At 37.2% G+C, this 17,902-nt stretch overlaps 1 protein-coding gene across 5 annotated transcripts in view; it reads left to right on the plus strand.

The window, feature by feature from the left end:
* The window catches only part of LOC129923626 (uncharacterized), a 62,424-nt gene that overhangs the window by 35,794 nt on the left and 8,728 nt on the right, over positions 1-17,902 (plus strand). For all 5 annotated transcript variants that reach the window (XM_056015524.1, XM_056015526.1, XM_056015527.1 and 2 more), the window contains exons 4-5: positions 4,229-4,465; positions 12,452-12,716. In XM_056015524.1, coding sequence (XP_055871499.1) covers positions 4,229-4,465; positions 12,452-12,716 — 502 coding nt within the window. The remainder of the gene's footprint in view (positions 1-4,228; positions 4,466-12,451; positions 12,717-17,902) is intronic.

A 17,902-nucleotide genomic window follows, 5' to 3' on the forward strand; every position in this document is an offset into this window, starting at 1 on the left:
GCTGGAGTGTAAAAAAACAACAAAAAAAAACCTTGACCTCTAACTAGTGGACGGGTATAATGTATCTATATGCTTGACTGACCATGCCAATGTGTTGTCTTTTTTGACTGACACCCAACTCTATTGCGTGCGTATGCTCAAGGAAAAAACAATGCTTGATGGTTAACACAAACAACTATACACACTACTCTAGGACTACATGTGTAGACTCACTAGGTATATCTGACCAGGTTGTTGCTCTGAAATGCATGAACACATACATCCGACCACTATATAAGGCAGATTGCACTTTACTTATGAGAGATTTACATTAGTAATTAGTTAAATATATACTAACATTATTTACATAGACCTTCCTACACATCCTTTACATATGGTGGTATCGTACATACAGACACACTCATGCTATACAGATTTTTAGAAATACTGTTAAGTTTGAATAAATTAATCAGTAATAGAGTTTAAAACAATAAGGTATATAAAAGGAAAAAAAATAAAACCAACCAATATAGGTATGTTATTTAACAGTTTCGTAAAATGTTCAGCAACACAAGCTATTAACAAGACACTTAGGTATCCGGCTCCGGCTCCAGCCCCGGCCGAATATCAAATTTTACTATCCGGTCATATCCGGCTCCGGCCGGATATCAAAAAGTACTATCCGGTGCACCCCTAATATATATATATATGTGCTGTACGCACGTTTATGTATAGGGTTAGGGTTTACTGGGCGTTAGGGTTAGGGTTTGGAAAAAAATCGCCCCCCCCACTCCAAAGTTCTGGATCCGCCAGTGACACTGGCGGATCCAGGGGGGGGGGCGGTAGGGGCGATCGCCCTCCCCCCAACTCGGGACGAATTTTAGTATAGAATTCACACAATTTGTATACAAATTTATTACTTATGTTAATAATACATACTAATTATTTATATTTCAACCTATTTTTTTATTATTTCGCCCCCTCCTCTAGTATGTTGACCGATTTGGTGGGGTCGGGAGGGGGCGATGGTATCAATCCCGCCCTCCCCCATACACTTTCGAGTGGGGGGGGCGGTCCAATTTATTTGTAGAAATCACATCTTGCTAACAGAATCAATTAAATATCTATATGATTAAAACTTGTTATTGATATTTTAACCGATCTTTATATTATGTCGTTCCCTGTTTTTCGTTTCGAGGTGTGGGGGGGGGGGCGAATACCTCTACTGCCCTTCCCACCTAAACCATTTGAGTGGGGGGGGGGCGGTCCTACTTTTATGGAGAAATCATAGTTTGTGAACAAAATTAGTTGAATTAATCTATAAATGTTATATTATGTCGCTTCGGTGGGGTTGGGGGGAGGGCGATTGCATATTTTGCCCTTCCCACTCTAGCCCTCTGAGTGGGGTGGGCGGTCCTATTTTTATGGAGAATCATAGTTTGTGAACAAAATTAGTTGAATATCTATATAATATAAACTACGTATTGATATGTGAACCCATTGTATATTATGTCGTACCATACTCTAATCTCAAATTTTATCAATAGTAAATTTAAATGAAAAAGGGTTGCACCAGGTGGGAAGGGCGATATATGCAATTGCATTTCCCCCATCGGACAAACCAATACTTTTTCTTTTAGTATTATAGTTTAGAAATTACAAAATGTAAAAAATCTGCCACTAATATAATTTATATATACTATAAATTAAATTCTTATATCGAGTCGCCCTACTTTTTTTTTATTCTTTAATGCCAAATGCAATCTTTAGCAGAAATTATTAAAGGAGCGAGGATTAATCGTTTTCATTCTACCGCCCCTCCCATTTCCAGAGTTTATGTAATTTCACATGAATTTATCATAATTATTTTAAGAAAGACTTTGCATTGGAAAAGTTAGAATTCAAACGAAATTTTTCAGTATAAGAATCATGATTGAGATGAGTTCTAAACCGAAAAAGATAAATTTATAGTCGCCTTTTCCCAACCTTTACTAAATCGGATATTTTTCTAGTTAAAAAAATTTGGGACTATAACTCACAACTTGTAGCATCATTTTATTGAATATTATTTATCGAATAATTTTTTTTCGGCGGCGATCCTCAAAGCCAAAATCTAAATATGTGGGGTATCTTATCTTTTCAAGGAACAAATCGGTTTTATTTGCAATGTATTAAGGGCCTATAAATTCATTTAAGAATATCTTTCAAGTATAATATTATTCAAAAGGTCCTTTTTTTAAAAATAGTATGAATAATGAGCTTTAGGTCAGGAGAATGCGTTTCTGCAGTGAAAAATGCCTGAAAACGTTTTTGGCGTCGGGGCTTCGCCCCGAACTCCATTGATGAATAATGAGCTGTAGATGTCAGGAAAATGCATTTCTGCAGTGAAGAATGCAAGAAAACGCTTTTGTCGTCGGGGCTTTGCCCCAAACCCCACTAGGGAACCTTATAGCGTTGCCCCACTTTTTCGCCGAAGGTTGAGAAATGCTGCTTTTTAAAATTCTCATATATATAATATATATATATATATATATATATATATATATATATATATATATATATGTGTGTGTGTGTGTGTATGTGTGTTCTGTACACACGTTTACGCATAGGGTTAGGGTTTACTGGGCGTTAGGGTTAGGGTTTGGAAAAAAATCGCCCCCCCCCCACTCCAAAGTTCTGGATCCGCTAGTGTATCTGACCAATAAGGTTCTCACTAGGGACACAGAAGCTTGTGTATCTGACCAATAAGGTTCTCACTAGGGACACAAAAGCTTGTGTGTCTGACCAATAAGGTTCTCACTAGGGGCAAAAGCTTGTGTATCTGACCAATAAGGTTCTTACTAGGGACACAAAAGCTTGTGTGTCTGACCAATAAGGTTCTTTAGGGACACAGAAGCTTGTGTATCTGACCAACAAGGTTCTTTAGGGACACAAAAGCTTGTGTGTCTGACCAATAAGGTTCTTTAGGGACACAGAAGCTTGTGTATCTGACCAACAAGGTTCTTTAGGGACACAAAAGCTTGTGTATCTGATCAACAAGGTTCTCACTAGGGACACAAAAGCTTGTGTATCTGACCAATAAGGTTCTCACTAGGGACACAAAAGCTTGAGTGTCTGACCAACAAGGTTCTTTAGGGACACAAAAGCTTGTGTGTCTGACCAATAAGGTTCTTTAGGGACACAAAAGCTTGTGTATCTGACCAACAAGGTTCTCACTAGGGACACAAAAGCTTGTGTGTCTGACCAACAAGGTTCTTTAGGGACACAAAAGTTTGTGTATCTAACCAACAAGGTTCTTTAGGGACACAAAAGCTTGTGTATCTGACCAACAAGGTTCTTTAGGGACACAAAAGCTTGTGTATCTGACCAACAAGGTTCTCACTAGGGACACAAAAGCTTGTGTATTTTACCAACAAGGTTCTCACTAGGGACACAAAAGCTTGTGTATCTGACCAACAAAGTTCTCACTAGGGACACAAAAGCTTGAGTGTCTGACCAATAAGGTTCTTTAGGGACACAAAAGCTGGTGTATCTGACCAACAAGGTTCTTTAGGGACACAAAAGCTTGTGTATCTGACCAACAAGGTTCTCACTAGGGACACAAAAGCTTGTGTATCTAACCAACAAGGTTCTTTAGGGACACAAAAGCTTGTGTATCTAACCAACAAGGTTCTTTAGAAACACAAAAGCTTGTGTATCTGACCAACAAGGTTCTTTAGGGACACAAAAGCTTGTGTGTCTGACCAACAAGGTTCTCACTAGGGAGCACAGAAAATTTGAGTGTCTGACCAATAAGGTTGTCACTAGGGACACATAAGCTTGAGTGTCTGACCAACAAGGTTCTCAAACATTATTGCGTTACTATTTTTGAAAGATAACTTTTTTTTTTTTTCTAAATATTTAAAAATGTACATGACAATTTTTTGTTTGACTTTCAAAATCTGCTACTTCTTTTTTTATTGTTTATTACATTTCTCCTGTGTCTTGGCTGTTACATTTCTCTTTGAGTTACAGGCTCTGTCTTGACTGTTATATTTCTCTTTGAGTTACAGGCTGTTGCTTGGCTGTTACATTTCTCTTTGAGTTACAGGCTGTGTCTTGGCTGTTACATTTCTCTCTGAGTTACAGGCTGTGTCCTGGCTATAACATTTCTCTTTGAGTTACAGGCTGTGTCTTGGCTGTTACATTTCTTTTTGAGTTACAGGCTGTGTCTTGGCTGTTACATTTCTCTTGTACTTCTGAATTACAGGCTGTGTCTTGGCTGTTACATTTGACACATTGGACGCTGTGGACAACCTTTGGACCCTGTACATTAAAGGAAAGCTGACACCGATCTTTCAGGATCTACTAGTGGACCAAGCGTTATTGAAGGCGACCAAGACAGTAAAGATCTCGCTCAGGTCGAAACTGTGGGAGGATGAGTATAAGTCGTGTTTAAACGAAATCACCACAAGATCCACAGTTAGACAAAGGCTTTCCAGTTTTGGTAGGTTCATTAGGTTTTTAATCGTTAGATTGGTCAGGAAAAAGTCAATTATGTGTTCTAATCTAGCTTTCGTATTTGATATGACGGATCTGACTTAATTAAATAACAGAGTATGGAGTGGAAAAATATAATTTCTTAAGATATTCAGATATTTATTGAGCTAGCCTGTAACCAACACACACATTTCTTAAGGTAATATTCAAACTAAATTTTCAATAATGCCGTATAACAAAGAAAGTAATTCAATTCCATTACAGTAAAAAAAAACAATACACCAGATGTTAATGTCTTCTAAGTCACCGCAACTGGTGGGGAATCAAATAATCTCTCACAACAATTGGTGGGGAATCAAATAATCTCTCACAACAACTGGTGGGGAATCAAATAATCTCTCACAACAACTGGTGGGGAATCAAATAATCTCTCACAACAACTGGTGGGGAATCAAATAATCTCTCACAACAATTGGTGGGGAATCAAATAATCTCTCACAACAACTGGTGGGGAATCAAATAATCTCTCACAACAACTGGTGGGGAATCCAAAAATTGTGCCAAAGTTGCAATAGGCAGTGATGAAACAGGCTTCCAGTGGACGGAACACTTCCACTTTAAAGGTCAGTGAAGAGTCCAAGTTTGTTCTCCCAACATTAGAAAGGAAGCCATAATAGTGATATCAAGTCTCGTTTATTTATAGACACCGCAGTCTGAATGACTCATTGAAACTTGTACGCAGCTTGATAAATCTCATCAAAGCATTTGACAAAGTGAGTCGCAATGGCTTGTGGATGATTCTGTCTCGACCCTCTGAAGCAAGTACATTGGGTCAAAAAAGGTCAAATCAGATACAACGGTGTATTATCAGCTCACTTCTCTATAGAGTTCGTTCATCGTGGTTCGATGATGACCACTTTTGTCATTCAGGTGGCTGAGGGCTTTGCATTGGGGTTTTGTGTCTCCTCATGTGGCTGGCGAGACCTATGTGAAAACGATTCTCTATAGAGAATGGTGTGGTGAAGCTGGGTTGTGTGCTACCGCCAATACAAGGCTAAATAAGAAAAAGACGCGAGGCCAGGATGAGGGCACCAGGTCTAGCACCAATGGCAGCCTACGGTTCTTGTTCTCTTGCTCTTGAAGAGATGATTAGATTGCTACTCAGCTAAGTGGACGATTGCGTTCTTCTTGCACACACAGCAAACAAGAGTTTCAACCTGCCGTCCATGAATCACTCCATCAACCTGGTAATGAGATCTGATGTATCTCCCCCCCCCCTCTTATTTTAACTCTCCGCTTACATGAATTAGCACGGCCACACCCTCCCAGACACAAACTTCTGACCGAGAATTCTAGTTTCACTTTTGTAACATTTCTGTCACCATTCTCAAAAATAATGTTACATACAATCATTGCCTTATTCAGTGGCGTAGCTAGGGTGAGGGGAGGAGGGGGAGAATTTGAAAATTCCCCCGGCCCCACTGGAGTGGAGCCCCAAAATGAGTGTTTTTTACATTAAATATTAAATATTACGAAAATTACAGGGGCCCCCAAAGACTTCAAGCCCCTCCCCCGGGCCCATAAAAGATGATGGAAAATTCCTAGCTACGCCCCTGGCCTTATCTTTGATTTTGTAATTCAGTAATAAAGTAGTTCATAAGTTCTGTGTTGGTCCAACAGCTTGGCGCGCGGCGAGTCTTCATGTGGTGTCTACAGTGTAGACAGCTCCTTTAGGCCCTATGAACCTGGCATGCACAGAATATATATATGTGTGTGTGTGTGTGTGTTCTTTATGTAGAAAACTGTCTAGATACGAACTACAATGAGATGAGGGGAACCCAGGAGTCATGCTCATTACACATAATAAATATTAAAATTCAATATTTTAAAAGGGGGGGGGGGAAGAAGTCTGGCCTCGAATATAATTATTAAGTAAGTAGATGTTGGAATGTTATGTGTCATGTGTGTTATGTGTCATGTGTGTTATGTGTCATGTGTGTTATGTGTCATGTGTGTTATGTGTCATGTGTGTTATGTGTTATGTGTGTTATGTGTCATGTGTGTTAACAAAGTGTGTCAATAAATTCACTCATGAATCTGGTACTAGAGTGTTGGTGTTGTTTATTAAGTGTAGCGTTCCTAGTTTAACAAGTGGTAGCAGAGCTGTAAGTAAAATTATTTACTTTATTGATCCAATTCGGAGTAATAATGGCTACTAGGATAGAAATTCCATCATTTATTAAAGAAAAGCCATACGAATTGTATAAACAAGAGTTACTGGCATGGAATGAAATAACTGACCTGAAAGAAGAGAAAAGAGCCCTTTCATTACCACAAAACAGTGAATCAGGGATCAGAGAAAAAGTGTTCGAACAATTAGACCTATCAGAGCTCAAGTGTCGGGAAGGCTTTGAGAGACTTTTGCAGTTTCTTGACAAGAACTTGGCCAAAGATGACCTCGCAGATAGCATTCACAAATTTGACGAGTTTGAAGATTTTAAACAGGGGGAAAACCAGACAATACAGGATTTCATAGCAGAATTTGATACAAAATATAGAAGAATAGAGAAAAAAAAGATGAAGCTGTTACCTGAGATTCTGGCCTTCAAGTTACTAAGGAAGGCAAGAATAACACGAAATGAAAAGATGCTTGTTTTGACCGGAATGAATTACGCCAATCGTGACACCTTGTATGAAGAAGCTAAGTCATCTTTGAAAAAGTTTAAGGGAGAAGAAAGTAAGCTGAAGGACCAAGAGGCATGTATCAAACTTGAGCCAACGTTTTTGGCTGAAAATGAAGAAGCTTTATGGGCAGCGGGATACCAAAGACATGAAAACTTCAGTAGCTTTGGAAAACGAGAAGATGAGACAAAATGTAATTATAAGCCTAAAGTCGGACATCAAGTGAGAGGTGGAGGACAAGGATGGGGCGGCACCCGAGGTTTTGGATTCCCAAAAGTTCAACGAAGTTCGAAAAATATAAACCCAGTTGGTCCCGACGGAAATGTCTTAACATGTAAGTCATGATGATCATAATCTTTTGTCCAAGTGCCCTGACAGTTGGGAAAACATGTCTAAGAGGATCAATGTTGTAGACCAGGAAGAAGAAGCCTGTTTGTTCACAGGAAATCACAAAGATGAAACTTCCCAATTGGGGGTCGAAGCTTTTAACTGTGCCGTATTGGACAGCGCATGCAGTAGTACAGTGTGTGGAATGACATGGTTGGAGGCTTTTCTTGAGCTCTTTAGATGAAGAGGACCGCAACAAAGTTACGTTAAGAGAAGGTCACAGAATGTTTAAGTTTGATGGTGGGACAATAATAAAATCAAAAGGTGAATATGAGTTACCTGCCACAGTGGCTGGAAAGAAAGTTAAGCTTCTGACTGATGCTGTAGAAACAGACATACCATTATTACTCTCCAGATCTGCTATGAAAACAGCAGGAGTAAAAATGGATCTGGAAAATGATACAGCTGTTATATTTGGAAAAGAGGTTGCCTTAAACTTAACATCTTCTGGTCATTATTGCATTCCCATTGACAAGACAGAAATGATTCAAATTGAAGAGGTCAACACAGTAAAAGTATTCGACGAATCCCCTGAAAAACGCAAGGCAACTATTAGAAAACTACACAGGCAGTTCGCACACCCTCCGAAGGATAGACTTAAGGCTTTACTTCAAGACGCTAACATTTGGTGTGAGGATTTTGAAGAGGAATTAACAGATATAGAAAGAAGCTGTGAACTGTGCAAAGTATTTGCCAAGACACCATCTCGACCTGTAGTGGCCTGCCCTATGCCCAGAGACTTTAATGAAAAAATTGCAATGGATCTCAAACAATACAAAGGTCAATGGATACTGCACATGGTTGATATGTGGTCGAGGTACAGTGTTTGTGTACTAATCAACCGGAAAAAAACGTCTAATGTCGTTGATGCCTTGATGACAAACTGGGTAGGAATATTTGGAGTGATGAAGGCGTTGATGACGGATAATGGCGGCGAGTTCAATTCTGATGAGCTTCGAGAAGTAGCATCAATCCTGAATATTCAAGTTAGTACAACTGCAGCTTTCAGTCCATATCAGAATGGCTTGTGTGAACGGGTCCACGCTATTACCGATCACATGCTAATGAAACTTGAGGCTGAAAATTCAGACGTAGATCTTGAAACTCTCTTATTCTGGGCTAAAAACTCTTTGCAAATGAGAAATGGTTATAGTAGCCATCAACTTGTGTTTGGGAGAAACCCTAATTTACCTAACATTCTGCAGGCGAAATTACTAGCTTTAGAGGGCAGCACAACAAGTGAAGTCTTCCATAAGCACCTGACCGCTCTCCACGAGGCACGTAAAGCTTACATTCAATCAGAGTCAAGTGAAAGAATACGACGAGCCCTGCGTTCTAAAGTTCGAGCGTCAGAGCAGGCGTTTCAAAATGGTGACAACGTTTTTTACAAGCGTGAAGGCAAAGAGAGATGGTTAGGACCCGGAAAAGTGGTATTTCAAGATGGAAAAGTTGTTTTTGTGAGACATGGCGGTGTATTTGTCAGAGTGGCACCTAACAGACTTTATAAAGCGGCGAGCGTGGATGAGGAAGAGAGTACAGAAGATAATGAGAAGAACACAAAAACAATTCATGACGTCATCAAGAGTGGTGTAAGCGAAATATTTGATGGAGATCGTGAAGTTATTAGAGATGAAAGTGACACAAGGACAGACATTCATTCTGTAACTTGTTTGAAACCAAATGAACAAATAGAATACAGAATGGACGAATCAGAACAATGGACAGAAGCTACCATTCTCGGTAGAGCAGGCAAAGCCACAGGAAAGTATAAGTATTGGTATAACATAGAAAATAATGTGGACAAAGAAAGAAAAAGTGTTGACCTTAAACGAATTGAGTGGAAATATTCAAGGGGAGGCATTAGCGACAATGTATGCTTATCAATGGTTGAATCAAGCAAAGAGATAGATGAAGCCAAACAATTGGAGTTATTGAAATTAAAACAGTTTGAAACATATGAAGAGGTTGAAGACTGTGGACAAAATGCTATTGCTACACGTTGGGTTATAACAATGAAAAATGGTTCACCAAAAGCACGTCTAGTTGTAAGAGGTTTTGAAGAGCAAGACTTAATACCAAAAGATAGTCCAACTGTTGCCAAAGGTTCCATGAGAATTTTTTTGTCAATTGTGGCTAGTAAACAATGGCAGATTAAAACATCAAATATGCATTCTTACAAGGAAAGCCCCTGGATAGAGAGGTACATATTATACCTCCAAAAGAGAGTAATACTCCAAGTAAAGTTATTTAGAAACTGAAGTATGGGCTATATGGACTTAAGGATGGTGCAAGACAGTTTTATTTAAGTGTCAAAGAAGAGCTTATTGAACTTGGTTGCAAACAGTCAAGCCTTGATCCAGCACTGTTCACATTAACGAGTGATGGAGTTGTATGTGACATCATTTGTTGCCATGTTGACGACTTTCTTCATGCTGGCAATGACGTTTTTGAGAAGACCATGTGTGAATTGCGTCAACGATTTGTGGCAGGAAAGATAGAAGAGCGAAATTTTTATTACATCGGATTCGACATCAGACAAGTCACAGATGGGATAATCCTGGACCACACAGCGTACATCGAAAAACTTGATCGCCCAAAGTTAGACCCAGCAAGATGTTTGCAAAAGGATTTGCAGTTGAATGATACAGAACAGTCTTTGTACAGAAAACGCATTAGCCAGTTAAATTGGGTCGTTCAAGGCTCCAGACCTGATATGGCTTTTGCGTTAGTTGATCTCAGCACAAAGTTAAACAAAGCTTTGGTTACGGACCTAATGCGAGCAATAAAAGTCATCGGAAAGCTAAAGGACTTAAGACCCATACAATTGTATAGAAGTCTGAATGGAAAACCTGAAGAAGACTGGGAGCTGCTTCTGTTCTGCGATGCCGCTTTGGTTAACCTTAGTGGTGGTACAGGAAGTACAAGTGCCCATAATGTATGGATTAAAGACAAAGACGGGCATTGCTGTCCAATTTTTTGGCGAGCCTCGAAGATCAAAAGGGTAGTGAGATCTACCATAGCTGCTGAGGCATTAGGCTTGCAAGAAGGCCTAGAATCTGCTTCTTTTACAGAACTGTAATAGAAGAACTCTATGGTCTTGAGAAACAGTCGTTGCCTATCACAGTTTTCATTGACAACAAAAGTGTCATTAGAGGACAACCACCAAGCTAGAGGAAGACAAAAGGCTGCGTATTGACATTGCTTCCATCAACGAGATGCACAGGACTGAAAGAATTGAAATTCGCTGGTGTCCTGGGAGAGCACAACTAGCTAATGTAATGACCAAACGAGGCGCATCGGGACTTTTATTGCTGACCATACTGCAAGAAGGAAGACTCCCGGATGAGTTTGTGTAAGCAGCACTGTTATTTCATTTTTTTTTCCTTATTCACCATATTTCTATTTCTAGTAATGTAAATATATCTTTGTGTAAATGGCCCTGTCATATATTTTCTTCCAATATATCATTTTTCCTAATTATGTAAATATGCCTACAATTTCATTTTGTTATTCACCATACTTGTCTTGTAGTAAAAAAAAAACATGAATAAAACAGATTTTGTAACTTGTTTGCTTTTTGCGTTATTTTACATTAATACTATTGTCACGTATAAAATACTTGTTAATATAATATGTCCTTGTATTTCTCGGTTGATTTTTCTACATTTTTTTCTGATTCTGGTTTTTGCCTTTAAAGTTGAAAGTAAGAATGAGTGAGAAAAAGAAGAGAGAAATTGTAATGAATGTTGACATTGTTTATCTGAGTAGCTTGAATGATTCCCCTTGACTAAGGGAGTGAATTTTGGAATGTTATGTGTCATGTGTGTTGACAAAGTGTGTCAATAAATTCACTCATGAATCTGGTACTAGAGTGTTGGTGTTGTTTATTAAGTGTAGCGTTCCTAGTTTAACAGTAGAATTCACAGGCCTATCATTAGAGTTGTAAAGACTCTGAATAGATTTATACATTCGCTTAACCAGTTTTGTTTCATGAAGGTTAAATTTAATAAAAATCTATTTTTAGTTGTTAAGAGAATAACAATCATTCTTACTAAAAAGTCGCCAGCTTCGTAAAGGAGGTCTATTTACATGCACTTGATTTAGTTACTCAATGTTTCCCTCATGTTTCTAGAGAATGACTTCATGTCAATGTTTTGTTCTTGTTTCTAGAGAATGACTTCATGTCAATGTTTTCCTCATGTTTCTAGAGAATGACTTCATGTCAATGTTTTGTTCTTGTTTCTAAAGAATGACTTCATGTCAATGTTTTGTTCTTGTTTCTAAAGAATGACTTCATGTCAATGTTTTGTTCTTGTTTCTAGAGAATGACTTCACGTCAATGTTTTGTTCTTGTTTCTAGAGAATGACTTCATGTCAATGTTTTCCTCATGTTTCTAGAGAATGACTTCATGTCAATGTTTTCCTCATGTTTCTAGAGAATGACTTCATGTAAGCGTTTTGTTCTTGTTTCTAGAAAATGACTTCATGTCAGCGTTTTGTTCTTGTTTCTAGAGAATGACTTCATGTCAGCGTTTTGTTCTTGTTTCTAGAGAATGACTTCATGCCAATGTTTTGTTCTTATTTCTAGAGAATGACTTCATGTCAGCGTTTTGTTCTTGTTTCTAGAGAATGACTTCATGTCAGCGTTTTGTTCTTGTTTCTAGAGAATGACTTCATGTCAGCGTTTTGTTCTTGTTTCTAGAGAATGACTTCATGTCAGCGTTTTGTTCTTGTTTCTAGAGAATGACTTCATGTCAGCGTTTTGTTCTTGTTTCTAGAGATGACTTCATTTCTGTTTTCTTTTTCTAGACAATGATTTCAGGTCATTGTTTTGTTCTTTTTCTAGAGAATGAATTAAGGTTAATGTTTTTGTTTTCTATTTTTGGAGAATGACTTTAAGTTAATGTTTTGTTCTTGTTTCTAGAGAATGACTTCAAGATGGTCTGTCGGATAAAGCAGTCGCAACAAAATATGCCAGGAATCATCGCCAAGGCCAGGGAACACGAAAGTCAATTCGAGCGCAACCTCGGAGAGTTTATGCTGACCTTAAAACGAACCCTCCCACCAAACATGACAGTCCTGAAAAACTTGAAAGAATTTTCGACTAACATCCGAGTAGCGAAAGGAATCAAGAAAACAGGCTTTGAGTCAGTAGATCAGTTCTTGAAAGCCTTGGAATTTTTTAGACAGTAAGTCATTTGAAAGATATTTGTGGATTAGTTTGTGCTAGTCACTAATCATTAGATTTTCAATGGAAATCTCTACCATTAGGTTTTCAATGGAAATCTCTACCATTAGGTTTTCAATGGAAGTATCTACTCATTAGGTTTTCAATGGAAGTATCTACTCATTAGGTTTTCAATGGAAGTATCTACTCATTAGGTTTTCAATGGAAGTATCTACTCATTAGGTTTTCAATGGAAGTATCTACTCATTAGGTTTTCAATGGAAGTATCTACTCATTAGGTTTTCAATGGAAGTATCTACTCATTAGGTTTTCAATGGAAGTATCTACTCATTAGGTTTTCAATGGAAGTATCTACTCATTAGGTTTTCAATGGAAGTATCTACTCATTAGGTTTTCAATGGAAGTATCTACTCATTAGGTTTTCAATGGAAGTATCTACTCATTAGGTTTTCAATGGAAGCCTCTACTCATTAGGTTTTCAATGGAAGTCTCTACTCATTAAGTTTTCAATGGAAGCCTCTACTCATTAAGTTTTCAATGGAAGTCCCATAGACCTGCTGTTGTTGTTTTGAAGAGATCAATCCTATAACGCAATACATTCGTCTGTGTTGAGGATATTTCCAGACTGAATCGACAACGTGCTGACCAGAACAAATAATACTTAAAGACCAACTGAAGAGGTTTTTTTCGAAATTGAGATAGCGATTGATTCAGACAGTAGATAGCATCAAAGTTAGTTCCTAAAATTTTGAGATTTTAGAAAAGCGTATTTATATTAGAAAAAGTCATTTGAAAGTGGACAAAATAACGAGATTTGAAAATCAGCTTCAATGGCCGAAACCGGAAGTGATGTATTGTAATGGACTGAGAAAATGTAAATAAAAATAGACATGGCTGGATACGTTATTGATAGCGATTTAGATGATATACTTATCTAAATCTAGCTGTCAAACAATTTTAAATGATACTTATCATGGGATGCACCTGAGATTGGCATGTAAGTTTCCTGCAAGGCAGGAGTGGGGTGGCGCGCGTTTCTCGATATTCCCAGTGTCAGAGTCGCCATTGGTCGCGGCGGATTCCTCCACTAGCGCGCCAGGGAACGGGCTAGATAGAGCCTAGCTCGTGGACGCCAACCGGTCCGTCCGACGCAGCCCGCTAAGGCCGCGCCAGTCAGTCCGGTCTTTGTCCAAAAAGAGACCCGCGAATCAGCCGAGCCCCAGGAGAACCCGACCAACCCTCGAGTTGGTGTCCAGCGCTATCCGCTTTTCGGAGAACCCGTGGTCTCTTACTAACCGTTGCCCCGGGGCCCCACAGGGGGGGCTGGACATAACCCCTTTGAGTTCCTTTTACACTTGCCGGCTGCTCATTCATCAGCGGCAAGCAACCAGTACCCTTGGCCACTCCATGAGAGCGGAGTGTTCACGCGGCGACCACGATGAGGTGGTACTGGAACGCCGCGCATGGGATGCACCAGAATGCCCTGAAGCTAACTCTTCTACTTTTTCAAAATATATTCTAGAGCAGACTATTTAATTAATATTATAGATAGATTAATAGATAGGACTAGAGTCACTAGACAGTCACTAAGTCTAAGTCAGTCTAAGTCTAAGTTATGATCGTCTTAGTATAGATCTAGATAGTAGATTATAGATCTACTATAAATTATAATAATAAACTATACTAGTATACTAAAAGTATAAGTCTATTATAATTTTTATTATAACAAAACTAAATGGATAGATCTGTCTATCTCTAATTCTAGCTAGGCCTTCTAACACTTTTACTAGTCACTCACTAGATTCTAGATCTTGTTTATAATAATAATACTTGACTGACTTGACTTTGGCTTGTAGTAATACTAATAGAGTTTAATACTTATACTAGCGACACTAGAGTAATCGTTTATAAACTAGTAGATTTAAGTAGATCTAGAGTAATCTAGACTAGCCTCTATCTATGTTAAGTCTAAGCCCAGTCGCCAACATTTTTTAATACTTGAATTTGTATATCTCTGTAATAGTAATAATAGTGAGACCTAGTGAGTAGTGTCCTAGCATAAAGATTATTCATACTATTCATAGATATAAATAAATATAATATTATATTAGTCAAGGACTAAACCTAAAGCCTAAGCTAAATCTTTATAGAATATATTTTTAAAAGATCTAATTCTAATATAGCCCTTTACTAGCCCTTACTATACTTATTAATAAGGCTAGACTTTAGATCTAAAAAATAATAAGTCATCATTTATATTGGTAATATTAAATACAGATCTATACTAAACACATGTGACTTGTCATAAACTTAAACAGGGTCGGTCCTAACGATTGCGGGGCTTTATCATGCTTATGTGAAACTGATTGCGCGGGGCCTAGTCTGGGTGGGAATAAGGAAAATAAGTGGAAATTAAGATTCTTGTATTTTAAAAAAATTCGACTTTGCATTGTATTCAATCTTTACTAAGTACAAGATTACGATCAAATCAACTTTACTTTACGAACTTTGCAACCTATGGGATATTAATAAGCCAGTCACTTTAAAAGTAAATAAAGTATGGAAACTTCTGATTAAAGTGAAAATTTGCCTGATTATTACATTTTATTACATGAAAGTTGACAATGCCTTTTATCGCGCGTAGGATTAGCGTTTTCCGGAATGAATGACACCCACAAATGACAATTTTGTCTATTTTTCAGGAGATTTTTATGAGCTTTCATGAGATTTCCAGGTATTATATATACCGGTATATATATATATATATATTGCAATTTAACAATTACACCTAGAATTAGCGTGGGGCCTATGAAAGTGCAGGGTCCACTGCGACCGAATAGGTTGCAGTGGCTTAAGACCGGCCCTGGTCTGAAATATATTAGATTGCCTAGACCTAGAGTAGAGTAATTTATTATTATTAAGAACAATAAGAGTTAGATGTTAATGTTAGATCAGATAATCAGTATAACATTTAATATATATATATAACCACTAGTTCTATACATATGTATACATAATTAAGTATAAATGTTAGTAAATAAATTTTTAAAAATCTATTTTACAGAAAACATATATGACATGTGGCATACAGACAAGTTTACTAGATGGATCATTCATCATTTTGGAAATACAAGAAGAGTTAATATTCCCTGTTTCTATTGTGAAACAAATCACAGAAACATTCTACAATTTTATTTTATATATAATAAATACCAATAAATGTAAATAAAAAATCACATTTTAATAGAGTTCTTCATTATACACACAACATTATTTTAGTATGTTCCTTTTCACTTGCTAGGTTTAGAAAAAGCTTCAAATCAGGATTTAATATTATTATGTCATAGCCCATAACTCCACCAGGATGTTAGTTAATGGCAGTGGTCAATGTTTGAACCTGAGACCACAGAGAAGACAGTTCGGAGCGCAAACCACACAACTTTCTGCGTTTTGAAACGTATTCAAATTTTGATCATTTCTATGTTATTGCAGATTTGAATGTCCATTGCAATGATGACTTGATCTGTAAAGGGGTTACATTTAAAAAAAAAATAAGAGTTGGATCTCATTCTTCAAATGATGCTATTTATTAGAAATTGCAAGGTGGAATAGATATTAGAGGCCATAAGAAAATCCACTGCCGAGGGAAGACGTAGACATCGTCAAGAACATTTAAATTGACCACCAGCTAGGGCTGCGTAGCCATGGAAAATACTGCATTTCTCATTAATCTTTCGACTCGACTGCCAGCCTTATTTATTGAACACTTTAAATTATGAATAGCTCTGCATTTTTTAATAACAATAAAATATATATATATTCAGTGATTGGGTTACTAAAATTTAATAAAATGAGTTGCATAACTACATCTACATACCAGATGGGAAGAGGCTTCAGACATTGCCAGTGACAGATCATTATGGAGACAGCTTGCCGCCCAATGCGCCGAACGGCGCGGGAGGACCTAAGTCTAAGTAAGTCTAAAGCATAACTACATCAACAGTAGCCTATATGCATTACTGAATATTATATTGATACTACAATTTATTTTTCACTTCCCAGAGAAAAGAAAAAAAACAACAACTCCTTTTCCAGTTAGATAATCTCTTCTATTGTCTAAACACAATTTAAACTTTGTTACAGTAACAGATTAACTTGCTAACTTAACTATCTAATGATTCTATACGTGAGATAAATGAAAATTCAATTTTTACATATAGATTTATAGAACCTTAAACTACGTCATCGACCTTGGTTGTCTGGGAAATACTGATCTCGAATGGCTTCGAGATTGTGAAATTTAATAGTCCCTAAAACGCACATTAAATTGCTTATATCTAAATAATTACAAAGAATATATGTTTAATATTTCGTATGTATGTTTCTTTAAGCATTATGAAACTAAAAAAAAAGTATTACACCGGTTTCAGCGTCTGACCCCAAAACCTCTTCAGTTGGTCTTTAAGATAGTAAATCAGTGGTTCCCAAACTTTTTTGTCTCATAGACCCCTTGCCATGTTTTCCAGTTTTCGGTAGACCCCCTGATTTTTTTAGGAAATTCATTAACTTCAAATTTGTTTTTCTCAAAGATTCTAGGCCATATATATACAAAAAAAAAAAGCCCCATTGGTTGAAAAGTTTGATAATAAAATTTCCATATTGAGCTTCAATTAAGGTTTAACATTATATCTTCTTGATTAGATAATGTTTGACTAAGTTAAATTTGGAAAATAACATTATTCATCCTCTACATTCATTTAATCCTCACAACAAACACTGATATTATGATTTCGCTTTGACAAAATTTAGGTTATCACCTTGTCGCAGCAAATTATCCACATTAAATGTATGAAAGAAGTCTGTTAAATAGACTATGTCAGCTTCCCGCTTATTTTTTTGGTTTTAAAATTGGATCTTTAGCTACAAGGACAAAATATTGTCACACATTCGACAACTATCAAACTTCAGTGTGAAGGAGCCATTGATCTTAGTTCTTTTTTTATTCTTGATTCATAAAAACGAAAAATTTGATAGTAATAACACTATAAAATCGGGCAAGGTTAACTAGTCCAGTTTTATTTTTTTTTAGAAGTAAGTCATTTGCAAGTAATTACATAAGAACCTTTCAGTGTCCTAACTCATCTTACCATTACACCTTTGAACTGTATTGTTGCTTAAAGGAATATT

Source organism: Biomphalaria glabrata, chromosome 17, assembly GCF_947242115.1.
Source record: "Biomphalaria glabrata chromosome 17, xgBioGlab47.1, whole genome shotgun sequence".
Lineage (NCBI taxonomy): Eukaryota > Metazoa > Mollusca > Gastropoda > Planorbidae > Biomphalaria > Biomphalaria glabrata.